Below are 27,458 nucleotides of genomic sequence, written 5' to 3'. Positions count from 1 at the left end.
CATGCTGCATGTTGTTGAGGTTTTCCAGGGAATTAAATGATACCACCATAACACCCTATATCCAAAAGACACTGAGATGAGATAAAAAATAGAGTGTTTGATCGCTTCAGATGTTTCCTGTAAAGTCTCTGCCTCTGATTGCATTTTTTTTTTTTGCAAGAAGCCCAAAGCAAATAGGCCGAAACCTGACGGGGAAAAACAGCGTCTAGCTAACGTCAGCCGGCCCTCTGGTAGATCTCTCTCCGCAGCGAACAGGTTTGACAGGACAAGCGCTTCGGTTTTATTGCCTAACACGGTTGTTTCTGCGGGTCTCACCCGACCTGTACGACGGGGGGGGGGGGGGGGGGGGGGAGAGTCCCAGAGGGTTTGCTCAGGCTGTTGGCACATCTACGGCTCTCGTGTTGGTGTCTAACGATGCGGGTGTGGTACCTTCATTAGAATCCAAACACACTCCCAGTTCACATATGAGCCATCCAACACATGCGCACGCACACACAGAGTGTAAGCTCCTGTCACTTCCCTGCTGAGAAAATCCCTCCTCCTCTCCTCATACTTACTGCTGCTGGCCGCAGAGGCCGGCTGGGGGACAGGGGAGGGGGTCTTCTTGGGAGAGCCCCCGTCAGACATGGCAGTGTAAGAGGGGGGCGAGGAGGAAGAGGAGGATGAGGTGACAGTGGTGGGGGTCTGGGCCTGCTGGTTCTGCTGGTGCTGCTGCTGGTGGTGGTGGTGGTGCTGCTGCTGCTGCTGGTGGTGTTGGTGGAGCTGCTGCTGAGAGTGGAAGGTTAATTGGTTCTGAGGCTGGTGGTTGGGGGCGGGGCCAGGTGCTGGCTGACCTATCAGGGGAGGGAGGGGGATGGCCTCGCAGTACTGCGGGGTGAGCGGGAGATGCTGAGAAAGAGGAGAGTAGGAGTCGTCTGGCTGGCCGTTGGAGTGAGGGTGGGGCGGCTGCTGGGGGTACTGGTGGTGGCCCCCCGCAGCGGGGGGTTCGAGGGGAGGGGGCTTCATCCTGACATCCCTGACAGGCGGGAGGGGGTGAGCTACGGGGAGGACTGGCTGAGGGGGCAAACCCTGCTTTACAGGCATGGCCATCATTACTGGAGGGGACGAGGAGGGCTGGGGGTACATCTGCTGCATGTGGGAGGCAGACCAGGTGCCGTGTTTGGGGGGGAGATGGATGTCCTGCTGCTGCTGCTGCTGCTGCTGTAGGTGGCGGGCTGCCGTGGGGGGGGACAGGGGGATCTGGCGGACCTGTCGGCCCTGGGTGTTCACTCCTGTCTGGACCGGGGAAAAGGCCGAGGCCAGTGAGGTGGAGAGCTGGGAGGAGAGCTGGGCCTTGTCCCTAGCGCCCCCCGCCTCCTTCTCCTGAGAGGGAGACATGGAGGAGGGAGGAGAGGAGGAGGAGGAGGCCACGCGGACGTAGGAGGGCGGCAGTGTGCTAGCCCTGAACTGTCTGTACTCTGGAGGAGTGTCTGGGTGGGTGGGTGGGGTGGACACTTTATACTGGAGGGTGGAAACGACTGCGGCGGGCAGAAGGTGGCAGAGAGAGAGAGAGAGAGAGAGAGAGAGAGAGAGAGAGAGAGAGAGAGAGAGAGAGGAGGTGGAGGAGATGCAGACGAAGGAGGGTAACAAACAAAGGAGAACAGAAAAGAGAAAAACGTGAGAATAATGAAAAGCAACTTAACAGTCAAGCAAGTAAGATGAGAAAAAACCAGGAGCAGTCAAAAAACAGAAGCCAACAGCAAATAAGAAAGAAGCAAAATATCATAAAAAAGAACAAGCAGCAGAATGCAACATGACTGAGCCATGATCAGAGAGCATGTGGCTTTCCCCTCCACCGGCAGCTGGAAGAAAGATGGCGGTAGAGCATGTTGCAGGGGGGACACGTGGGGGGGGGGAGGCCACTGATATTACCATCCACATCAGGGACAAAGGAGGATGTTTAAGTCTGTGGGTGTAGCTAAAACGCAGACTTGAACATTTATACATGTGCATGGATTAAAACAAAAAAAGCATAAAGACTTAGGGAGGGAAAAAAAAAAGCTACAACAGAGCACAGCGGGGAGCCTCGTTCACTCCAGGAACCTGTTTTATCCAGGAATTTCAGGTATTCCCTACAGGTGAAGTCATCTGTTTGTTTTGGAAACACGAAGAGAGTTTGACCTACTGAAGGTAAGAGCAAACAAAGGCGGCTAAATATTAATTAGCTCTTGTCAGGACTGTTTATTGGCGGATGGTGGGTGCTTTGTTTGATGTTTGTGCAGCGGGGATCAAATGGCATGCTGTGTTCGGCCTTTTTGGTGTGTGTGTGTGTGTGTGTGTGTGAGAGAGTGTGTGTTTATACAGGTGGGTGTGGGTCTGTTTGCCGGAGCCTCACCTGATCCTGACGTCCGCCGCTCCCTCTCCTTGTGCGCCTGCATCTGATGCTGCTCCATCATCCTATCAAGTGCAGGGATGTCACTGCTCTGAAGAGCTGCGTTTGCTTTCAGTAAATCAAGCTTAATGATTCATTTGACTGTCTGTGGAGCTAAACAATGATTAATGGACTGCTTAATGACAGACTGAATGACTTCAGATTACTCACAGAGGACCTTTAATGCTTTAAAATAATTTTTTTTTTTGGATATTCAACAGTCGGTTAAGATTTTATATCAACTTAATCAACTTCTTCCTATAAAAAAACCTCATGATACGGATCCCATCAACTGTAACCTCCCGTCTTTGATTCACTAAATGTTTGCACCACTTCTGCGCACACAAAACACAAGATCCAGTCAGAGTTAGAGTATCGGGGAAACTGAGAGGTAGCCGTGTGACTTCAGTGACTTTTAACCTCATGTAAACTAGTCAAAGGAATGAAATATGCATTGTCTTTTGTAATCTGTACAGTTGCAATTAAAACATCTCAATGATTTGGAAACACCACATCTCACTCTCTGCCAACTCTGTGCCTGCTGCGATTGGCTGAAGGTCACATGCAGGTGAGGTAAAAATTGCAGCGTGACTAAAAGCAGCCCTTGATAGACCTGTTGGTGCACAAATCTCCTTGGTGTTGCTATACTTCATGAAAGGGATGGAGCAGACAGCGGGAAACAAATTATGTGCAGACTCTCTGGTTAAAAGTGCCACAATATTTGTAAATCAGGGCTTTAGGTTCAGCTTCCATGTTTTGGAAGACTCTTACACACGCAAAAGCCGGCAACTGGCTGCAAAACAACATGATTCAGGGTGTTGAACCGATGTTGGGTCATTAGCTGACGGCTCGCTCCGACTGGTTAGTTGGTGAGGAACGAGACAGGAGAAAGTGGCATGAAGACAACATAAATGTCATATCTATTATCTCTCAAATATCAATGTTACAATGTTGTAAAACGTATTTCCCCCTTACAGATTTTTCAGTTTTTGCTTATTTGTCATGACTGTGCAAATTCTCAGTTATCCAAATAATGGCAACAGCAAACAGGCTTAAATCGGAGGCAACAGGACTTTTGCTCAATTCTGAGCGAAAGTCCTGTTGCCTTATTTATCACAACAAATGTTTCAGATCGTCAAACAAATTCTAATATTAGACAAAGACAACCTGAGTAAATACAAGAAGCACTTTTTTCAATGAGCTCCTTTATTAAGGAAGAAACGCCATCCAAACCATCCAGACCCCAAATGAAAAATGTTCTGCAATAACTGGTTGGAGGCAACAACTGTCAGGAACATGATTTGAACTGTTAAAGGTAAAAAAAAAACCATTCAAACCAAACTGGTCCTAAGTAAAATCAAAATGTCCCCTTTTGTTAAATCCTGACTGAAAAACACAAAGCAGCCTAAAAAAAGAACCAGATGACCAAATCACTACAAAAATGCGTCGCTGACGTTGCAGAGGGTGTTTGTCCCGCTACGAGGTGCTAAACGTACAGCATGGTACGCAGTGTGATGGTTAGGAGCTGCTTTGCTGCTTCAGGATCTGGACAACTTGCTGTAATTGATGGAACAATGAATTTGGCTCTTTAGCAGAAACTCCTGAAGGAACGTCTCCAGACATCCGTTCTGGAGCTAAAGCTCAAGAGTAATTGGGTTCTGCAGCAGGAAAATGATCAATAGCAAATCAGAAAACCCACCTCTGAACGGCAAAAGAAAGGGTTGTGCAGTGGCCTAGTCAAAGTCAGGACTTACTGTAAGACAGATGGAGATGCATCTGCGTGACCTTAAACAGGTCGTTCATGCTGGGAACGCTCCAACGTGGCTGGTTTAAACATTTCTTCAAAGTAGAGTGGGCCAGAATTCCTCCGCATCAACGTAAAAGACTCGACGAGTTATTACAACTGATTGGTGGTTGTTTTTCCCTCAAAGGGAGCACAATTAATTATTAGGTTTAGAAGCAATGATTTTGGTATGGATGATTTTTTTCCCTTATTAAATAAAATCCTTGAAAACTGTTTTTTTAACCCAGGTTATGCTAGTCTAATATCAATATTTGCGCTGAAACATTTAAGTGTGACAACTTTATTTCTCTGTCACTGAGTTCTCCAGATTCCTTCATTAAATACTTAATGCATTATAACCCTTTTAATCCAAAAAAGGTTAAAAAATAAAACACCTGGATTTCTAATCTGAATCTGATTCACTTCCCATCCAGGCAGCTTTCTCAATTCAATAGAGAACTGCGAAAGCTTCCTGGAAGGGAAGCGGAACGTCTTCAGATTCAGAATAGAAGGTCCAGTTGTTTTATTTTTTTAAAATCTTTCTTTTTTGGATTGATCATGACCTGGATGACTGAGAATCTTCCCCAACATTATGACCTTTTCTCTTTGGCAGGAGCAGGTCGTCTCAGCCAGACCCTGACTGCCGGTCCATTGAGTCCGTTTGGTGTTTAAGAGTCTCACTTTAAGATGTGCTTGTTGGTGATTTCAGTCAGCAAAGAAGAGCAAAGCCTGGAGGAGGGCTTCTCAACATCAGGAAACCATTTGATGCAACATTACTCCTGAAAACTGAGACGATGATATCCATCTCATTTTCACTTTACACTGCTCCCAGTTCTCTCTGCGACATCCAGCAGCTTGAGCAACACCATCCCTGGTAGCAGTGGTCTGACAGGCTGAAGATGATGCAATGCAAACTGGGAATTCATCTTATCTGGAATATAATAGCTATTAAGTCCCGCGTTCCAAAAAGTCCTTTGCAATCTTAATTCTGTGCATTCTAATATTGTGATGATGATATGTTTGCAATATATTGTGCAGCCCAAGGTTAGACTACAAGTAGACTCGTTCACAGTGAAGAAGAGAATAATGCTTTAGTTTGAATTTTGGAAATAATAACCCCTCTAATGCATGTAATGCACTAAGGGGGGAAAAAAAGATCTAAAATAAAATGTTTGTTGTTTCCTTTAATGTTTTTCTTCATGCCCTCACTAGAATCATACCTCCTCTGTGCTTCGTTGTCTTCTGAGGAGGGACCATTTTGGCGCTGAACTACAGGACCTGAAAGACAAAAAAAAAAGGATTGTTTCAAAACTAAAAATCAAACCAGAGAACAGCAACCGTACATTATGATCACATGAATCATCTAATTTCCTCTTAGTCAGAACTTTATTTCAACATTATTACAGAGTGACCAGGCAGAGAACAAATAGCCCAAATAAAAGAGGAAGAAAAAAAAATCTGCAAGCCTGCAAAGGGAGATTGTCTGGGAATACCTTTTTCCGATGGAAAAAAAAATAAAACGTCTTAAAAATGATAAAACCAGGTGGAAAACAGTGAAGAGAAAGGCAGCCAGAGCACACAACAGCTGGCATCATGTGAGGCCCTTTGTCTTTGTCCTGAAGGGGCAGCAAGCAGTTTCTCTGCAGTGCTGAGGACCACAGGAATTTCAGCCTCAAACCACAGAACAGGAGAAAAGCAAAAAACACTGGGATAAGTAAACCGAGATCCTGGCAATAATAGAGGAAAAAAATAGCCAAATAAGGGAGGAATTACATGAAACAGACCTGGTGCGGAGTGTTTAAGGGATGAGTTTCTTCACATAGTTAAGCACACACGCGACTCTGAAGCGGCTATTAGCAGGGGGCGTGGGGGGGGGGGGCACTTATCACATATCCCTGGAATACCAGTGGTTAAACTCTAACGCCCAGGGTGGCATCAGGATCACCGGCGGGGCGATATTTCCGTTCGGAGCGTCTGCAGCTCAGTCTGGATTGCTGTGTTGGCAGATAACGAGTTCTTCTGTATTTAGCTCCATGTTTTTAACTCAGTACATTCAATTAAAGCTATAGTTGCCAATCCTGTTCAGAAACCCTTTTTGTAATACTGCGTGAAATGGTCCTTGATTCCTGAAAGTAGTTAATACATTATGTATTCAGAAAAAGGTGGTAAAAAAGATTGATCTCTCTGGGAGTTGTAGGCCTGTAAAAACGAACCTTTGCCGTTTCGGTCCGAATGGCAGGGATTGGTTAGTTTTTCTGCTGACCTCACGTAACGCCAGCGTGCTGCTCGTTCCTTGTTAGCTTCCGCTTGCTGGCTGCACATGCACACTTCCAGTATTTATGTACCAGGTTAGCTTAGCGGTTAGCTACTGATTAGCTTAGCGGTTAGCTACTGGTTAGCTTAGCGGTTAGCTTTGGTGTTAGCGGTTCATTGTAGCTCCGCTGCTCTCACTGTAGACTTTGAACATGGCTGAGAGTCTCAAGAAGCAAACCGCGTTCATGTTTATGAGAAGCAGAGGACGGCCTCAGTAGAAAGAAATAATACCAGAGTGGATTTGGGAGATTTTTTTTTCACGCAATCCCACTGAGAAGCAGGTAAGACTATTTAAAAATGGACCTAGGGAAACATCTGGAAAACTTACAGACTACCTTTAACACCTTCTGTCAATTGATCTCCAAATACTCGACGACCATGTCAAAAAAGGAAAAGAAATAGAATAATATATAATGGCTGTCTTAAATAATATACAAATTTAGCCCAGATATAGAGATAAGCACCCCCACAACATGATGCTGCCACTACCATGCTTCGCAGTTGGGAAAGCTGCGCTCGTGTAGTGTTAGTTTTCCACCAGGAAGTTTGGTTTGGGTCTCATCTGACCAGAGAACCTCTTTCAGACATTTGCTGCGTCTCCTCCACGGCTTGTGGAAAAATGCAGACAGGATTCCCTGTGGCTGTCTTCTAACAAAGGCTTTCTTCTTGCAACTCTTCCATAAAAGGCCAGATTTATGTAGTGCACTACTGAAAGTTGTCACGTCAGCAAACTAGCAGTGGATCTCTGCATCGAAGAGGTCAGACTGAACATTGCAGTGAGATGTCCAGAGCTTGAGATGTAATGTTGTTTTATGATGGTCCTGCTTTAAGCTGTCTCCCTGACCTGGCTGTCTGCTGTTGATGATGTTTGCTTATCAGTTTTCTCTAAAAAGGCTTTTACAGAATGGCTAGATTTATACTGAGATATTACACACCAGTGGATGCTGTTTATAAATTAAGTTACATCTGAAAGCATTTGGTGGCACTAGATTTAATTTAGGCATAGCAGACTCAAACAGGCTGAATACACATAGACAGCAAAGTTCTCTGATTTTTATTTCTTTGTAAAAAAAATAATAATAATTGAAAACCATGTTTAACTTCCACCCTCATTTTATAATTATTCTTTATGTTTGTCTTTGGTTAAAATGTAGAAAAGTCGAAGGGTGTAGGAATACTTTTACAAGGCACTGTAAATGTAAATGAGGCAAAAAATATTTGTGCTGTGCACATGAACAAAGTTTAAATGATTAAGCAGAAGACTTCACACTTCACTTCCCAAGAACTTTTTGACCCCAAGCTGTGTGGTCGTACGTTGATTTGTTTGAACGTTTCTGCATCTGGAAGTCCAAGAAACCAAAGAGGGTCTGCTTGGTGTGTGCATTATGCTGACTAAACAAAAACGAATCATTGCTGTCTCGTTTTTTTTTTTTTTATCTAACAACTCTTCTAAAAAATAAAATCACAAATAATAATAATAATAATAACAACACAGGGGAAAAAAAAGAAGCTAACACAATCCTCTGACCCTTTTTAGGTAAAAAATCGACTGTTTTCTCTAAACTTTCTTATGGGTGACTGTGGCTCATTGGGTGTAGTAGTGATATTGAAAACCCACAACCCGTCTGATTCCAGCTTCCCCCGTCACATGTCAATGTGCCCCTGGGCAAGGCACTTAACCCCATGTTGCCTCCCGATCTGCATATCGGTGTATGAATGTGAGCAATTGTTTGAATGTGACTACGGTGTAAAGCTCTATGAGTGGTCAGTACGACTAGAAAACTGCCTTATAATTTCAGTCCATTTACTTTGATTGGATTTCTCCGAGAAGAGTCTCTCAGTCGGTTAGGGAGGAAACTTTTCCAGCAGCAGCAGAAACTTCATCAACACAGAAAATATGTTGTTTGCTAGATCAAATCCAGGCTCTGCTTCTACCTTATTTCAGGCAAGCGCTGCATTGACTTGCTGTGTGAGATCTCACACTTTTCCCCACAAACACCCAAATATAAACACCATCCACTACAGATAAGCATTATCCAGCCATCCATGAATAAAATTAGGCATCTTATAAAAACACAAGGAGAGCAGGGATCTAACTACCAACCTCTGTAAGTGGTAAATTAACTGAGTTTGTATAACGCTTCTCTAGTCGTACCGACCACTCAAAGTGCTTTTACTCCTGAGCCACATTCATATACGGATAAGCAGATCTGTAGACAACCTGGGGTTCAGTGCCTTGCCCAGGGGCAAATCGACATGTGACCGGGGGTACCTGGAATCAAACGCACCCGATTGCGACAACTCGCCCATGTCTGTGGAGGCTTATTTTTCCTCTTCAGCCACATGTGTGTAAAAGGCGGTTCAGGTTCATCATATTGTCATTACCTCATGGCAGGTGTGAACACAAAGAGACTGAAACTGAATCAACAGTGGCTTCAGCAAAGTATTTAGGTGTGTGCACGCTTATGCAACTGATTTTTGCAACTTTTTTGCTTTTGTCCCTCTAACATATATATATTTTTTTGTTGAATTGTTCCTGACGTGCCAACAATGATGGAAAAGGCACACTGCGAAAACAAAACTGTTCAACTCTGTTTATTTTAAACCATTTCTGCCGATCAAATCAAAGCATTTAGCCTGAATTCACGTTAAATATGTGTGCACTGTCCAAATAACATAAAAAACTTTGCAAAATTTCTTTTTAACACCCTGTGGCATAGCTACCTCTGATGCCGGGTAAGTTTGCGTTCTTACACGGTATAATGAGATGTTTTTAATGCTTAGAATATTATTTTCCTCAAACTTCAAACTCAAAGTTTACATAGATCTCGCTTTATTTGAATTTTAGTTTACTAGGAGGATCCCATTGAGGTTAAAACCTCTTTTTCAAGATATTCTTTTCAAAGCAGCAGTAAAACAGCATCTTTAATATTTAGAAGAATCGCCTTTTAAACTGCACGACTTGTCATAACATTCTGGGTTTCTCTGCACAAGCGTCTCACAACAGTTTGCTGTAATTTTGGCCCATTCTCCCCGACAGAGCCGGGTCAGGTTAGCAGGTCGCCCTGCTGACACACACCTTTTCAGCTCTACAAGTAAATTTTCTACTGGCCTGGGATCAGGGCTTTGTGATTGCCACCCATTTGGTGTTAGATTTCGATCATTGTCATTCTGGACGACAACTTTGTGCCCAAACCAAACACAGAATCGGTCTCCTTCCTGAACTTTACGATGACCGGACATTTCCAAACTGTTTCCACTTGCACATGTGAACGCAGCACCTTCAGGTGTCTGGAAATTAACTGGGTATGTGGAGGTCCACCGTTTACTTCCTGATATCTTGCCTTTAGACATTTTCCAAAACATCCCAGGAGGAATCGCTGTGTTTGAGCTGTTGTCTTGAAAAACATTCAGGTGTGTCTAAATTTTGTGAACTGACCTATGACAAGCTTCCATGACGCCAACATCGGGGTTTTCCAAAATTCTTCTAGGTATTGTAATCTTAGTAGAATAAAACGTCATAATCTCATGAAGGTCACAGCATAAATAACTTTTGTAATTCTCCATGACCAAAGCAGAAAACGTTCAGTTTGATTTAGTGACAGACAGCGAGAAAAAAAACAGCTCAATCCATCTGAAAAGCACTCATCCAGAACATGGAAAAGAATCACGTTCAGCATTTTCCTCTTTTCCAATCCTCTGCCTGGAAAAGCCTGAAAGTAAGTTCAATGCTTTTCAAGTCTGCCCAGGAATGCTGCAGATAGACCTATAAAACAGGGGTGGAAAATGCTGCTTTACTCATAAAACTCTTGTGAATGCAGTCGTTTACTGGTCCAAAGGGTGAGGAGATAAATCTGGGATCACGTCAATGATTCCTGGTCAGACCAATCAGTCTGCATGGTTTGACTGAATTGTCTTTGGAAAGCAGTTTGAGATGACATATTGTGAATGGGCACTATATAACTGAATTTAACTGAATTTAAATAATTAAGTGTGCATTATGATTTTTGCATATTTTTCAGTTTCAAAGCTGTCAACTAGAACAGGGACTAGAGGTGTCAGCTTGCAGAAGAAGAGTAAAACAAACTCTTCAATAACAATCAAATATTTATGCTGAAGGATAAAAGAAATCTGCAAAGCAGACAAAAAACCCTGAAGTTTGTTCAAAGAAGAAGCTGCCGCCCTCCCTCTCCACCTGCTGAAAAATACATTAGCAGGAAAAACGGGCCGTATTGTCATGCATGTTTCTCCACAACGTGACACTTACTGAGGATGATGACGGCTGAAGAAACGCGTCTGAGGTCACCGGCTGAAATCTCAGGAGTCAGCATGCTGGCCAAACTTTCCTAAGTCTACAACCTGCTAACAGCCAGAGCTGACACTGCTGCAGCTTTCAACAGCAAGCAGCTGGAGACACATGAACGTTTCTCCCCATGGACGGACACACGTTGCGTCACGTGATCCAAATGCAACAACAGAAAGGAGAAGAAAAAAAACCAAAAAAACAGAAAGTTGCCCCGTGAGCATGATGGGGTACGACATTTAGGCTCCACCAGAGATATATTTTAGCAGCCTTCAGGAGGGTCACAAGGATGGGATGGAATGACAGTGCAGTAAAACACACACACACACACACACACACACGCACGCACGCACGCACGCACGCACGCACGCACGCACGCACGCACGCACACACACACACACACACACACAGCATATAAGTAGCTCGTAACCAGAGATGCTCTGAGGCTATCTGGTAAACTAAGAGTATGAGCAAGTTTAGCTTTAAATACCCTTTGGGGGTTTTAACTGAGTTTGTTCACTGCACATGTGCAAAAACTCCAGATCTGTGAGTCTGAATGCATACAGACTTTCTGATGCAGGAACGTTTATCTTTATAGATGACTCTAATGTTAAAAATAATAATACCTTAAGAAGTCATGAATCATAAAACACTACAGATCCCCCGCCCCCTCCCAAAAAACAAACAAAAAAAAAAAAACATCCAATAAATACTAATGAAATGTAGCAACCATCCCAGCGGTATTGTTTGATTCAGTGGGTGGCAGAACAGCTGCAGTACCAAACATCAACCAGCAGGGCGCAGTAAAGCTTAGTTTAGCAGGTATCCCTTTTTTTGCAAAGCCTTTACAGAATGGGGAAAATAAAACTGTAAAAATTAAAAAACCCACCTGACTGACAATACTCAGCAAAGTCCTTATCAGACGTCAACAAAGGGATTATAATTAGGAAACACCAGGGTACCCAAAAAAACAAACAAACAAAAAAAAAAAAAACATAAAACTGACCTTGTGTATTGCGAATACAGTAGCATGCAGCACCTTTACTTATATGTTGATGAGAATACAGGGCATAACATTAAAAGATTGCAAGCAATATTAAAATAACAAGAAAGCAACTAATGCAGAAATTAAGAAATAAGAATAAAATAACACAAGTTAAAAAAAGAAAATAATACCATAGGAGGGAAAAAATAAATTAAATTCTGAGCAACAAAATTGTTACTTAATCAAAGTATTTTAGTAGTGAGCCTAGCAACTGATGCAAGAACAACTAATTCAGCGGGACAGGGAGTGGCTGCTTTTCCATGGCTATTCAAAGATTCCCACGATTCTTTGCAGTTACACCGAACAGTCCTAATCTGCAGAAGAACCGACACATCTGGGCCAACGTAATCAAAACCCCAAACCAACTGAATGACAGTCACAAATAACAACAGGATACAAATACTCGTTCGGTTTTTATCACCTTTTCTTTCATGTTACAATGAAATTATCACTGCACAATTTATGAGTGTTACTCCCAGTAAAGCCTGCAGGGGGCGCACAGTCAGAAAATCTGCCGATTTAATGATGAAGCCGACTTAAGGAGCCAGCATTTCATCACAACCTGGTGGAAACGAGCTGAATAAAATGGACAGGTTTCAGTCACAGAACCTGTGATTTTTAACCCAAAAATATTTTAAGGTCTCCTTCTACACTGCAAAAAGGGAACTAAAAGCAAGTGCAGTTATCTTGCAATTAGTACATTTTTCCTTGATTTGAACAGCTAAATAAGACTATTTGCCAATGGAATGAGTATGTTTACCCCTAAAATAAGATAATTAGACATCCTGCACTTGAAATAAGATGATGGAGATGAATTGTTTTTATTTTAAGTGCAAAAATCTTATTCCATTGGCAAATAGTCTTATTTACGTGCTCAAATCAAAGAAAAATATACTAATTTCAAGAAAATTGCACTTACTTTTAGTTCCCTTTTTGCAGTGTAGAGGCCTCGATCCCTTAGCCACATTTTTAAGTATAAACGCAAAACATCACTGCAGACCTATGGTAGTAATTTCCACAATGGTCAGGCTTTAAACATGTATGAAACCTAGAAAAACTAAAAGATGATAGATAAATGCACGGATAGATGGATTGAAGTCAGAAAATACAAAGATTGTTTTTTCATGCTCCCATACTTTCTGTTTCCAAACTCATCCAGGCCGGGAAATGATCACCAGACTATTACAGAGAATAGTCTGGTGTAGGAACCCCGTGCCATGGAGTAAATGTTAGTGTGGGAGATGCAAAGCAACAGAGGCGGGACGACATCTCACCTCCACTGTCTGGCGAGCTGAGGACATTGAGGGCGAACAGCATGGCGTTGGAGAAGGTGGTGGCCTCCTCCTTACTGGCAAAGTTCAGCCCGTAGACCTGCCGAGCATCCCGCCACTGATGGAAGGTTGGAGTGGCCTGGTTGTACTTCAGACCCTTCACTATGGAGTAGTTGATAACCACCTTAAAAAAAACAACAACAAAAAAACAAGAGGAAATTATTAAAACTGTCTTTATTCAACACCTTCCGCACACAACCACAAAGTGCTTATCAGAGGCTAAATATACAAAGACGAAGGGTATTTGAAAACAAAAGGCACAGCAGATAAAAGGCCCGCAAAATTACACGTAACATAACATCAGGGGCGGTTCTAGACAGGGGCCAACAGGGGCCTGTGCCCCTGTAGAACTGATCCTGGCCCCTGCACTAAAAGCATGATATTAAACTTCTTAGGATGATAAATGCTGACAAAGATACCGTGACTGACTGGTCATTTGGATCAGTTGTATTTTTTTCGTTTATGTTTTTACCCAATAATAAAATAACAAAATAATTGAAAAATATATAAAAAAATAACAATTAAAAATTAAGCTGTTTCACGTTAAGCTCCCGCTGTATTGAGAAAAGATCAGGGGTCTGCAACCTGCAGTTCCAAAGCCACAATTGGCTCTTTGGCTTTCTTAATATATTAAAGGATAAAATGTTGACCTGTTAAGTCCCCCCCCCCCCCCCCCCAATCTTTTGTTCTGTGCCCCTGTGAAAAAACATTGGCCCCACCCTGCCCCCCTGCTAAATTTGGTCTAGAACCCCCACTGCATAACACCAAGTTCTAAAATCAAGGCATCCAGGAGGAGAATGTATAAAATGAATCGGATTGGTTCTAGAACTGAGCCCTGTGGTACCCCACAGGCCAGGACCTTTTACCATTCAGTTACCATTTAATAAAGCAAACACTTTACGGTTTTAACTATGACTACGCGTGGATGTAATGTCCACAGTTTCTCTCACCTGCTGGTCCTGTAGTTTGACTCCCACCACTCTGAAGGTGTTGTTGGCAGTGTTGTGGTAGATGTTAATGCGGCTGAAGCCCTGCTGCCCCGGCTTGATGGGCACCCACTTCTTACTGGCGTCATCGTAGACCATCACAGAGGCCCGCGCCTGGCAGATGCTCTGCTCGCTGCGGGGGAGGAGACAGAGGGTAGGAGGACAGAGGGACGTCCACGTTAACGTGTGGATTAAAGAGCATTTATTTGCCCCATTGAACTGCTGAAACATTATGCTGAGCTGTTGTGGTCCGTTTTGCCCGTTTCTGGCAGCAATAAAAGCCAATTACTGTAAAATTCAATATGAAACGGGTCGCCCCACCTCCTTGTTTTTAACCACTGCAGGAAAAACATCCAGCCTCTAGAGGAATTTGCCAGCCAGTGATTATAGGGCAGGGGCTGGGTATCCATTTATAAAAAACTCAAGCCTAAAACTGAACCCAGGAGGATTCCAGTTTCTGTGGTGGTCTTCTCTGTGGCACAAAGAAGTGTGTGTGTTGAGGATAATGATAGAAGGTGCGTAAAAACACAAGTGTTTGATCCGTCAGCACATCACTAGTGTGAGAATCCTTTATTTCTTCAGCTAACAGGGCGAATGCCCATGAAAGACACACCGGGGATTGGCTAACATCACCAACGGGAGCACATATGATCCAAACATATAAGGTTAAGCTTTTTATTTTAAGTGTGAGTTCAGTTTCAGCTCCATCACCATGTAGGGAAATATAAATCCATGCAAATCACTTAGTTACAAACAACTAACCAACGGCAGGTAAATGAAAAGCAACTTTTTTTGTTTCTGGTGTCAGAGCAGGAACTCCTGATGAGCTTTTCTGTTTAGATTTTTTTGTCATCTCAATTAAATGTTTTACATCACCATTTTTTATGTCAGGCAAAGATAACCTGAATTAGGAAACAGATGCATTAATAAATAATTTAATTTACTAATGAAAAAAACTATCTCTCCAAACACACCTGGTCTTATGTAAAGAATGAATCGCCCTAAAGCCCATATAATCAGTTGTTAGGGCTCATTCCACAGAATCTCAGTTGGATCTAATTTCAGACTTTGGGCAGATCAAAGGTTTCCAAAAACACCTTCATTTATCATTTTTGAGCCATTCAGAGGTGGACCTGCCGGTGTTCTCTGGATCATTGTCCTGTGTGCTTGATATCAAGGATACAAACTGATGATCTTCAGGATTTTCTGCTGGAGAGCACAATTCATGTTTACAAGTCTTCCTGGTCCTAAATCAGCAGAAAGGCCCCAGACCATCATATTCCCACCACAATGTTTGACTGTTGGTGTGATTTCTTTTTTTATTTTGACACCAGATGTAATGAGACACAAGTTTTAATATAGCAAGACAGGCCTAGCTGTGTTTTTATGGTGGTTTTGGGGATGAAAATTTCCCAAGACGCCATTTTTGCCCATATCATCACACTATCACCACCACATAAGTGAGGCTAGGGAGCAGGAAACCCCCCATATCTTTTCTGTACAAATCTTTACACCTCATTGGACCTGTCTGTGAAGCTCCTGAAGTTTGGAGATGACACCACTGCCACTGGTCTGATCCAGGACAGTGACGAGACCAGATATCGACAGTCTTCGGGATCAAGCGTTTTTTTGTTTTTTTTTTGGTGTAAAGTGTAAAACAGGCTTCTGTGCTTTTTTTGGTCAGTAATGATATTAACCTTTGAACTCTCCCACGCTTTAATCTTTATCCCATCACTTCCTTGTTGTTGAAACAGGAACTCCAACCTTGACTAATGCAAGTGAGGCCTGCAGAGATTCAGGTCTTGTTCTTGTTTGACCTCCTGGATGAGATGAGGTGCTCTCGGAGTAATTTTGGTAGGCCACTTTGTGTTGGCAGTTTCTATTTAAGGCAAATGAGATGCAGTAATCAGTCCAGGGTGTGGTCGGCGAAAAATCAAACAAATCGTGGTTAATCCCAGTTTACTCAGGTTTATCTTTATCTGATATTAAAATCAGATTGATGAATTGAAACATTTAAAGTGGAAAAAAGCAAAAATGGAAGAAATCTGTAAGGCGGCAAATGATTTTCACAACACTGCAGCCTGCGGCACAGAAAATAAATTCACAAAATGTGTATTTAATATAGACCAAACAACAGTTATGAATTAAAGGCTCTGCCATTGTGTGAAGATGGTGTGAGGCATAGTCCAAAAAAGCTCCACATGTACACCACACTTTTCATTTTTGTTCATGAATCATACTGAAAACAATGTATAATTTCCCTTTCACTTTTACGATCTTGCACTACTTTGTGCTGACTTGTCGTATAAAAGCAATTAAATAAATTTAAGTTTGCAGTTTCAGTGAGATAAAACATGGGAAGTTTAAAGGGTAGGATTTATTTTGCAAAGTGCTCTGCACTTTTTTCAGGTCTAAAAAAAACTTGAAGACAATTGAACTTTAATGCCAAAGTGATGCCTTTCCCTGACAACCTCTTACCTCAACATGCTGCTCTGCAGGACACGGCGGTCCAGAGACCCCCTGCACAGCCTCCTCAGCTCCATCTCAGATCTTAATCTCACTCTTTACCCGTCACATCTTCTCCACTTTCCTTTTCTCAGCAACAAACAGCTCAGCAGTGATGATAAAGTTCTTCTTCTGGTGACCAATCCAAACTCAAAGCAACTGGATAAACCCAAATCATCCTTTACAGTTAGAGGCTTTAATCTAAAAATCAACTCGTGGTGAAATCCCAAAACAAAAGAACGAGTTTGACATGTGCCAGCTGCACACAGATGACTCTTTCTACAGTGAAATCTGAAGAAAGCCTCTGTATAATCTGAACAGCCCAGTATATTGTTCTTAAAGAAGACGTCTTTTATTTTTCTGAACAATTACTGTCAAGACATCCACCAATCTGCCGTGCAAATCAGTAACAGTGATATCATGTGAGGATGCCGCAATGAGGCGGAGAGAAGTGATTTTACACGCAGGCCAGAGATGTGGCACAATAAGAATGGATGACCAGCAGCTTTGAAGTCAAACAAGAAGCTTTTATAAGTAGATGTGATTAAGAAGCTCTTCAATTACAACATCAGAAGCATTCAGAAGCACATCACAACTCATTTCATTCCAGTTAATCCAAGAATTTCATTAAAATAAATGATTCGCCTCCTGTTTTACTTTGAACAACGCCAAGTCACAAAGATTAATTAGACACAGATTATTTGATTGTTATGACTCACAGTTAATGAAAACCAAAAATTAAGTTTCTCCAAAAAGCTAAATACTGCACAAGACCAACACAAAGGATTTTTAATACAGAAATGTGAATCTATGGCTTGAATGTTGTCCAGGAGACAATCAGTGACCCACTAATCAAGAAGGGCATGCAACAAAACATAACTGCTAAAGATGCTGGCTGATCATAGAGTGCTGTATTCATGCATACTAATGGAAAGTTGAGTGGAAGGAAAAAATGTGGCAAAACCACGCCTCGCTGCACTGAAGCAGTAATTCATGCAAAAGAAGCCCTGACAATGTACTAAGTCTCTACACTGTACAGTACATGGACATACTTCTCAGTAGTTTCATATTTCTGTACTGAAAATCCTTTTCATTAAAGTCATAATTATCTAATTTTGGTATTTTTATCTTTTTTATTCAAATTTTTTAGATGTAGAGGATTGTAATGTATCCTGCTGTGTGTAATGAACTTGCTCCAGGCCCACCGTTTAAACTGAACTACTCATATAAAAGGAGCTCTGTGATGATATCCTTATTTATTGAAATACAGCTGTAAATATGCATCGTTATTTTTATCAGGTTTAAGGCAATTTTTTTTTGTTTTTTTCTCATGGAAAACAATGAGCAATCACTGACAAGCCTTTAAATCTACGTTCTTCTGTGGTAAGTGTTAAACAATGTGGGATAGCTGCAGACTGTGTGCTTCCTGCGCATCTGAATGTGTCTGACAGAGTCTCTAATCACATAACAAACACATTTCTCCACTTCAGAGACTCGACGGACCACCGGAGTCTAACTGGAACGTGGAGGGAGGCGTCCGAGTCTCTCCTTACGAAAGCAGCTCCTATTTCTGGAGCAGTCTAAACCGACTAGCTGGACGCCCTGAGCTGGGAGAAGATGTTGAAATCATAGAAAAGTGTCTTCTTTAGTTCTGCTTTGAGTGTGGCTCAATCATGAGGAGCAGAGCAGACAAAGAGGAATAGAAAACTGCATAACATGACTCAAATAAAAAAATAATACCGAAAACCACAAATGCTGTTGTTTTTGTGTCCTTGGTATCGATACAAGATTGGATCAGTTGAAGTTGGTAAAGAAAAAACAATTTGGAAGTAATGACAGGGGGAGATTGGCTGGTGCGCAGATGCAGGTGCGCGGAGTGTGAGTCTCCAGCTTGAACATTCATCTAAACCTCATTTGTTAGACTTTTAAACTCAAGAACCTCCTCTTCTAATCAACCAATCGTACAGTATTTAAACAAAAAAGCAGTTGTATGACAGGACATTTATCAGTTTACTGTGTCATGAATATAAAAAAAAAAACATAAAAAGTTTGGTGTTAGAAAAATTAACACTAGAGGCCTTTGTGTTAGTTCAAGTGGCAACTCAGACATGGCCACCTTAAAAAAAAAGTTTATCAGCATTTATGACAACTTGTATATCTTTAAAGCTGTCCTCCACACACTACTCTTTAATAAGCCTGTCAAAATACGATCAGAATGGTTGCCACATCAAGAGAATGATCTAAAAATGTCTTATGTGACTTTCTGCCCTATGCTGAATTGCTGAGTTTGTCTGAGTCTGTGTAAGAACAATAAGATAAACTTAAAGAACAATTTATCAGCTTCTGCACAAAATCACTTTTGGAAGGGTTTGAAGAGCAATACAACATCTGATTTTTTTAAACTTTCTGTTAAGAGTTCCTGCCCAAACTACAAAATTATGCCAGCCAACTAAGGTTAGGGAAACCTACAATAGCTTTGTACATAAATATAGGCTCCAACATATAAAATTTCTGCACAAAGCTATATACTCTGCATTCAAAACAAAAGGAATAATGGAAATGTAATGTGTAGAGGACCCATATTAAGTATACCTCCTGATCCAACAGTTTATAGACCCATCATCAGCTGCAACAACTTCAAGCAGTGGATTTCTAACTATTGCAACAAACCATGACTTTTTCCTCTTTCACACATGTTACAGATTTTCTGATGTGTTTAGGTTTGTTATCCTGGTGTTGAGCCTCAACCTTTCCAAACCATCCTTTCTTGTTCAGTCTTCTTCAAATTGTCTTTTGATTTACAGAATTTCTATAATAACTAAAACTGCAAGGAGCTATAAACGGGTTCCATGCTCAACCCAGCAAGTCCCTCCCTGGACGCGTTCCTCCCACCGCTCTCTCCTCCCTATATCCCTTCAGCCCCACATTGCCTGCTCTCCTGCACTTTGTCCAAGTTGGGAATTTGCTAGACAGTGCTGATTCCTGAAGGTTTTGCCCATAAAAATGCATTTTGCCTATGATTGGTAATGTGTTACAGTCCAAGACCTCTCCAGGGCCTTTTTGTACATCTCTGTGTTTCAGAGCTCCTAATTGGTGCTGATTGAAAGAGCAGGCAGCTGGCCAGTACCTCTCATTGACCTCCCTTCTCCAGCCAGTTTTAACTTTAACATATTCGTTTGTTGTTCAAAATCCAAAAGATTAGGGTTTACAACATGAGAACCCAAATCATCAAGTTTTGAAGGCAACGTCAAAACACCCATTTCAATTAAATTCTCCCTTAAAGTTGCTTTTTCATCTTCTTTGAGCCGTTTGTCACCAACACATATTTTATAGTGCTCAGCTATTGTTGTGGAAAATTTAATTGATGTATGTAATTCTGCTCATATCTTGTCCAGATGCACTTGCATAACTTTCCTGTGTGAAAGAAGCTCACATGCTTACAAATATATTATTGCGTTTTCTTTAACCAGGGACACAGAGAAGAGTTGCGTTAGATAAGAACTGGATCGTACCAGTGTGTGCACTCGTATTTTCTCAGCTGAAGGCAACTCCCACTCCCTATGTTAACCCAGAATGTAATAAAAGTTCTTCTCACCCTGTTTCCTGACTGTGTTGGGACAGAGACATTCAAACGCTTCATGCCTTTGAATAAAATTGCAAAGACAAAGATGGATCTTTCTCTTAATTAAAGAGAATGTACTTTCCTTCTTGATAACGATTAATATCCACCACAATCTCAACCTCACGAACACTATGGCTGTGCCCCCTAGACAACCGCTCTAACCATATGATCTCAAACTACTATGTTTGAGCACACGAATCCCAAAGGGGAGACACGCTGAAACATACAAGGGAATCAGTTCAGACATACTTAATTGCAAAAATCAGTCAATGATAAGTACTTACTACTAGATTCATCAGACAAAGTTGAAAGTAAACAACTTACCTGAAGCCAGAGAAAAAAAGATGGGGCAAAATAAACTTTGACAAACAAAACCTAAGAGAGGGATTAACTCATTTTCCAAATAGATACTAAAACAAATCTCTTATTGGAATACAAATAAAGAAACTGATGAAACCGCTCTACACATTTGGTCAGAGGGCCTCATTGTTTCATGAAGTTTTATCTGACCACTTTTGATTAAATTAAAATTACATGTGAGAACACAAGAAATGCTGGTTGGGATATTGCGTGTGTGCTGCTGAAATTTTAATAACTCCAGTTATTTAAATATTTCAAAAAGACACAGTTATATTGAAAAGAGATTTGCCTGTGTTATCGTTCAGCAAACCTTCATCACAGTTACCCCTGTACAGTTTCAGTTGGTGGTTAAACAAAGTGACTACTTTTATCTTTTCACACTGTAATGCAAGAAAGGCAACTTCACTTGTTCTTTTTACAAGTGAAGAACGGGTATTTAATATAGACTTATATTTGAATAACTTTATCCCTATTAAACATGTAAATATCTCCAGAGTTTCCTAAAAGTCCACTTAATTAGTTTTTTTTCTCATCCTCTATAATTGGTTGGTATGCTGTTGCTTGTTACTGTTTTACCAGCCATTCACATTTATGGAATAAATTATCAGACCACCCTTGTTTTTTGTTGTGTTCATCGTATTCCTCAGGTAACATACCTTTTTGAACAAGAAATTCAAGAAAACAAGGGTGGTTTAATAATATATTCCACAATGGTAATTATTTGTTTAATCTATCTCTTCACTTTCATCCATTCATTGTGTGTTTCGAATGGTTCAATGTCTGTCCTGATTAACCTGTGTGTGTAAAGGTCCTTGTGATACACCTGACTGTTCAATAAGTAAAGGTTGATCAATTGACTGCGTGATCAGTTTTTAGCCTTATAAGATAATAGAATACTCCCTGAAAAAATAGATTCAGAACATTTCTTTTGTAAATTTTGAACAGGTCATAAGTTGATATGACTTTGATATATTTAATAACACCTGGAGACTTCTGTACAACTGCTCTTCATATAGAAATATGCTAAATGCAAAATGATGCACAAAAATATATAAACTATATTTATTGAGACCTTTTTAATCATTCTAAAGGACTTAATAACACCAGCCGGTTAACGCATATGGAGTACCAATCCTGCCATAATTAAAAATACACACATAAATAAATGAAGGACTTAATAATATAAAATGGCTTGAAAAAGTAGCTAATAATATGAATTTGGGTGCCATTACATGTGACAAAATAATAAAAAGAAGATATTTCTTCAATGATTGATCAATTATTCATCAAAATATATATATTTTAAATTACACTTTTATTTTTACTTTTCTTCTTGCTTTTATGCTGACTTATTTTTAAACCACTTGTTTTCTGTTATACGTTTTTATTGAAGTCTTTATTTTGTTTTTGTGTATTTATTTCAAGTGGGGATTTTTTGTTCTGTATTTCCACTGCAACCTTTTTTATTGTTTCATATTTTTTTATTGTTTCATATGTTTCATAAAGAAAGCTCTACAAAGGATTGTAAATACAGCCCAAAAAATCATTGGCTGCCCTCTCCCCTCATTGGAGGACTTGCACAGCGACCGCTGTCTAAAAAAGGCACAACCCAACACAAAGGACACTTCTCATCCTGGACATTCTCTGTTTACACTGTTGCCTTCAGGCAGACGATACAGAGCAATCAGAACAAGAACCAACCGTTTTAGAGACAGTTTTTACCCGACAACAATAACAAAACTAAATGCAACAAAAAATAACCATTAATTATCATGGATGATGTGTGTGAGAATGTGCTATTTTTAATTTTTTAGTTGTTTTTATCAGTTATTTGTTATTTATATTGTGTGTAAATTGAGGGACAGAGATTTATTTATTATTTATTTATTATTGTTTTTTTAAACATATGCACGGATCGATGGCACTTTTTAAATTTCGTTGTTCTTGTGACAATGACAATAAAGTTTTCATTCATTTTCATTCATTCATTCATTCATATTTATTCACACCAACATTTTTAAAAGATGGAAGGAAATAAAAGGGCAGGCGTAAATCCTTTGGGTAAAAAAACAGTTAGGAAAGTTAGAGGCAGAAATTAATCATTGTTTCAGAAATAGAAGGTTTAAATAAAATAGAAAGAAATATTTATGGTGGAGTAAAAACAGGCTTTAAAAATGTTGCTTTTAAAACACGAAGTAGAAATGCACTAAGTGGAAAAGAGGAGAAGGAAATAAAAGGGCAGGCGTAAATCCATTGGGTAAAAAAACAGTTAGAAAAGTTAGAGGCAGAAATGAACCATTGTTTCAGAAATACTAGGATGCTAAAATAAAAGGAAAAGAAATATTTATGGTGGAGTAAAAACAGGCTGTAAAAATGTTGTGTTGTAAATCGGTATGAAACAAAAATAAAAACATCTTTTAAAAATGTTGGTGTGAATAAATATGAAACAATAAAAAAGGTTGCAGTGAAAATACGGACTCCGTGATCAATTGTTGAAGAAATATCTTCTTTTTATTATTTTGTCACATGTAATGGCACACACATCCATATTATTAGCTACTCTTTCAAGCCATTTTATATTATTAAGTCCTTCATTTTATTATGTGTGTATTTAACACGGGGGGGCCTTAACAATAGCAAACTTTACTTATTTAATCGTCAACTTACTCTGATGTGAAGCTCATACCAGTGTGATCATTGCTGTTTTTTTTAAAGTACATGAAAATAAATGAACCAGCTTTGCATAGATGTAAATGTTGATAACTGCCACCATCTCCTTTCAGACACTTTACATACAATTTGGACAAGAGCTCAATCAAATTTTATGGAGTACTCTAAGCTGTATAAAAAGGGTACCCTTTTCCACTCTTGCCAACTTCCAACATCTCCCAGAAGAAGGAAGGATCTTTGCAGAAACACTTCACAGATTTTCTTCAAAGGTAAAGAAGTGAAATACTGACAATGTTTTCTTAGTCTCTCACATTTACAAAAACTGTCTTACAAAGGACTAACATTTCAAAGTTCTTACCTACTTTTTATTTTTATTCTGACAGTGATACTCAACCTCTTCTAAGTGGTATGTATATGTGCTTATTTCTCCAGTGAAAATATAATATTAAATGATTCTGCCCAATGTGATACTTTTATATTTTCAACTTTTTGAAGGTTCTTCGTGTCTTTTCAAAATGAAGGCGCTATTCCTATCGGTTGTCATATTTCAGCTCTTGATTATAATTCTACCAAAGCCAGTGGAGGTAAGAATACATTATTAATGCAAGCTAGTTCTATAGGCAAAAGATTATTAAAGGAAACAATGTAAAAAAAAAAAGAACACTGGTTGAACAAATGTGAATGTTAACTTAAGATGTGAAATTAGAATGTTAGATTTTAAAAGACAATCTTTTTTTTATTTAAAAACACCTGTGAATTTTGTTCCTGTGAATCATATGCTTGGCTTCTTAATGAGAAGGTTAACTAATATAATAAGAATGCATTTGATTTTTAACTTATCACACTAACTCCACTTAGAAAATCTTTGCTTTACAAATTTGTTTTGTTGTACCATTTCACTTTTTTTAGGTAAAAATTAAAAAGTACTATTAAATAATATAACTGAAGAGGAATTTATACCACTTATCCGTGCTGTTATACATTAACTGTCATCTTTTCTTTCTTACAGTATGAATTTGGAGATCTCATTTCATTCTCAAGACAGTGTCCCTGCATACCTGACATCCCTTTGTACAAGCACTATGCTTTGTATGTGGATAATGAGTACCCTGGCAATGGTGACATAATACACCGCACAAGTAGGCATTCATCTAAAAGAAAAATTATAGAAAATCTTGAATGAATTACTGTTTTGCCTGTTTGTGACGTGAGGACAAAAAATTACAGCTCATTTGAAAATTAAAAATGGCTAGATGTTTTAAGATTTAGAAAAAAAATGTGTTTGCTGAATGGTCAAATAAAGAGAATAGATCATGCACAATACCAAAAAGTGCCTTACTTGATATCCAAACTGTCAACTGTTTACACTCTAATTCCAGCTTGTCAACAAATGTAAAGGTTTGGATTCAGCAAGGACATTTAATTTTTTAAAACATTTCTAAATAATAATGAATCATCCTAATAGGTTTTAAATCTTTTAACTTTGACAGGAAATCCCCATGGCAATGACATTAAATTTGGTCAACTTGAAAACGAAGGTGATCACCAGAAAGAGACTATTCCAGGTTTTCCTAAACCAGAAAAAAAGGACATCAAAGATCGTATTGAAGCCGTGCTTAAAAAATGTGACACATATAAATTAGGGAGCAACAACTGTGAACACCTTGCTACCTATCTGCAAACTGGCAGAGGTGTTGCACAGCAGGTATGTAGAAAATAAACCGTCTAAAGAATTTTGCCAACTTCTGTCTGCTACAGTTTAGGGTACCACTTTCCAAACCTGGTTGTTAAAATTAACTGTTTGTTCTTTTTACAGCCCGGCACCATTGCATCCATTTATTATTGGTTTTTTCCTTGCAAACAAGAAAAAGACTGTAGTGTATGGAATGAATATTTGAAGAAGATCAAAGAAGAAGAAGAAAATGAGAGGAAATGTTCAAGCTGTTCAAAGCGTGGTGCTTAAAAACTGCATGTCCTCTGAATTACTCCTTTGAGTTCCATCTGTGCATGGTATAACTGGAATTAAAGCAATGAGCAAAAGTGGTCAGCTTTTCTCTTTTTAAGAGCAATTTTATGTATTTATCAGTGTCTTGAAGACTAACCCTAATGTATTTACTGGTACAACTCTACAATGCTTCTGATGCAACGTAACATCAAATGTGATTGTTTTTAAAATAGGTTTTATACAAGTAAAAGTTTAATACAAGCAAAAAATACACTTTTACATAGATCCTGAAAGGGTGATAAAACATTTAAAATATTACACAGATTAAACACCACAAATTAGAAAATTCCCTAAGCAAATAATTAGTTTTAACGATATTTTAAAATGTGGACGAGAAACATGGTTTACATTTACTTTGTATGTTAGGATAAAACTAAACTACAGTGTTATTTATCACCATATAACACAAAAGACTTATAATTACCTTGGGAGGGGGGTGGAACATTTAATAATAGAGATATAGTCAATCAACTTTTGTGTAGGTTTGCAGTGAAGTTTTATTTGTGCACATTCTGAATATATTTCTCACAGTTTTGTTGTCTGTCTATAGATTATATGACTAGAAGATCAACTTAACCAGGCTTAAAATGTAGGAAGAGTTATAAATATAGGGATGTAACAATATATCAATCCATTTTAATATATATGGTTAAATGAGTAAAGATCCAAGATTTATTGAAAGATCCATATCATAAGTTATAAGATACAACTTTATTTTAAAATTCACAAGGCATGAGACTATAGATGATCAGGAAATCTCTTATTATAATAATTTAAAAAAATAATTACAAAAATACTGTTTTGATTCAAATACCTGAATCTAATGAAAATTTTATTGTGACAGACTATATCAGCAATCATTGTATCATCATTCAAACAAATCACTATGTTGTGCCATTATGTATGGTTTTAAGTTATTTATTGTTTAAAAAAATTACTGTCTGTTAGGTATTGTCTGCTGGGTATCAGCTCTAGAGCTGGTTTCAGGACAATAGTTGAAAGGGATGATACGAGCACTGGCAATCTGTTAACAGCAAACTCTGCACACAGATAGAATAAAAGAGTGATAGTTCAATAATCTATTAACAGAAATAAAATGAACATCCAGAGAACATCACTATAGAATACTGTTTATCTGAATTAACACTATATTTCAATCAACAAATCCTCCTTAGGAGGCTAGTGAAACTTAACTAAAACTACTAAGCAAAATGAAGATTAAAAAAAAAAAGCTAAGGAACTATGAACACAAAAGAGCAAAAGGACAAATAAAAATGATTCAGTGAATCCTGGTTTACTGCAGATCTAAGTTACCTAAGTTAATTTTAAAGACTATGAGATCAAATTAGCTTAACTAATCTAGTTCCAACCCATTCACAATGCAAATCCTGAGTTATATAAAACATTATTCGAGGAAATGACAATTTAAAAAATGATTTGCTAAGTTATAATCAATAACCTTTAGGACACTTCATTTCATTAATGTAATTATTTCTCCAGGAAATAATTAATACTCAAATTGGTAAATGAGAAGGCTAGATGGCGCTGTAAGTGGACGGTCAACCAGAAATTATGTGATGGGGCACTTCCTGTGGCCATTGTTTACACTAGCTTGAGTTTACCTTAAAGTCATGCAAAACACCTTTAATCCCACATTAATATTCCCTATTAACGCTGTACTAACGCTTGTATCACTATCAAATGATGGTGGAGCGAAAAGAAAACAAACATTATGAATAAAACAAACTGTAGTCACGTTTACTCAGTGGTAACCGTAATCTATTAAAAAGGGCTAGTGCTAAACAAGCAGACATTCGGCACCAATTAAAAAAGACTCTATTTGGTTGCAATGAACGGGCCGGACAACACAAACTTTAATATCCCATCTGTGTATAAAAGCCTTATGGAACTAAAGTTTGTTATAACTGTAAATCACACCCAAACACATCAACAAAGCTTTGTTTCAAGAACGCTAGCAGAAACTATGCCTGTTAGCTCGGTCAAGCTTTAAAACACAGTGAAAACACTTTTGAAGAAAACCAAACGTTCCTGCTTAACTCTGCTAAACCTCAACCTTTGTGTCTGTTCAATTAACTTTGGGCTGGTTCTTCGGCCCGGGGTGGCG

The 27,458-nt window shown here is 39.4% G+C and overlaps 1 protein-coding gene and 2 long non-coding RNA genes across 7 annotated transcripts in view; 2 read left to right on the top strand and 1 right to left on the bottom strand.

Annotated features, from left to right (window-relative positions):
• The window catches only part of evla (Enah/Vasp-like a), a 57,370-nt gene that overhangs the window by 7,430 nt on the left and 22,482 nt on the right, over positions 1-27,458 (bottom strand). For 3 of the 5 annotated variants that reach the window (XM_012864562.3, XM_012864561.3, XM_012864559.3), the window contains exons 2-6: positions 14,136-14,304; positions 13,129-13,309; positions 5,414-5,471; positions 2,375-2,436; positions 558-1,517 (exon numbers count right to left, since the gene is read on the bottom strand). In XM_012864562.3, coding sequence (XP_012720016.2) covers positions 558-1,517; positions 2,375-2,436; positions 5,414-5,471; positions 13,129-13,309; positions 14,136-14,304 — 1,430 coding nt within the window. Of the gene's footprint in view, positions 1-557; positions 1,518-2,374; positions 2,437-5,413; positions 5,472-10,773; positions 10,969-13,128; positions 13,310-14,135; positions 14,305-27,458 lie in introns of those variants that run through there. The other 2 variants (XM_021317501.2, XM_021317500.2) reach the window with 2 other exon arrangements.
• On the top strand, positions 23,316-23,907 carry LOC118567039. Its single transcript, XR_004933439.1, has 3 exons — positions 23,316-23,597; positions 23,712-23,734; positions 23,824-23,907. It is a non-coding gene; the product is annotated as an uncharacterized LOC118567039 (long non-coding RNA).
• LOC118567040 lies at positions 24,381-25,226 on the top strand. Its single transcript, XR_004933440.1, has 3 exons — positions 24,381-24,467; positions 24,819-25,033; positions 25,145-25,226. It is a non-coding gene; the product is annotated as an uncharacterized LOC118567040 (long non-coding RNA).

This window comes from Fundulus heteroclitus, chromosome 19, assembly GCF_011125445.2.
Source record: "Fundulus heteroclitus isolate FHET01 chromosome 19, MU-UCD_Fhet_4.1, whole genome shotgun sequence".
Taxonomy (NCBI): Eukaryota; Metazoa; Chordata; class Actinopteri; order Cyprinodontiformes; family Fundulidae; genus Fundulus; species Fundulus heteroclitus.
Note: the sequence above shows the minus strand (reverse complement) of the source record. Positions and strands in the feature narration are given on the sequence as shown.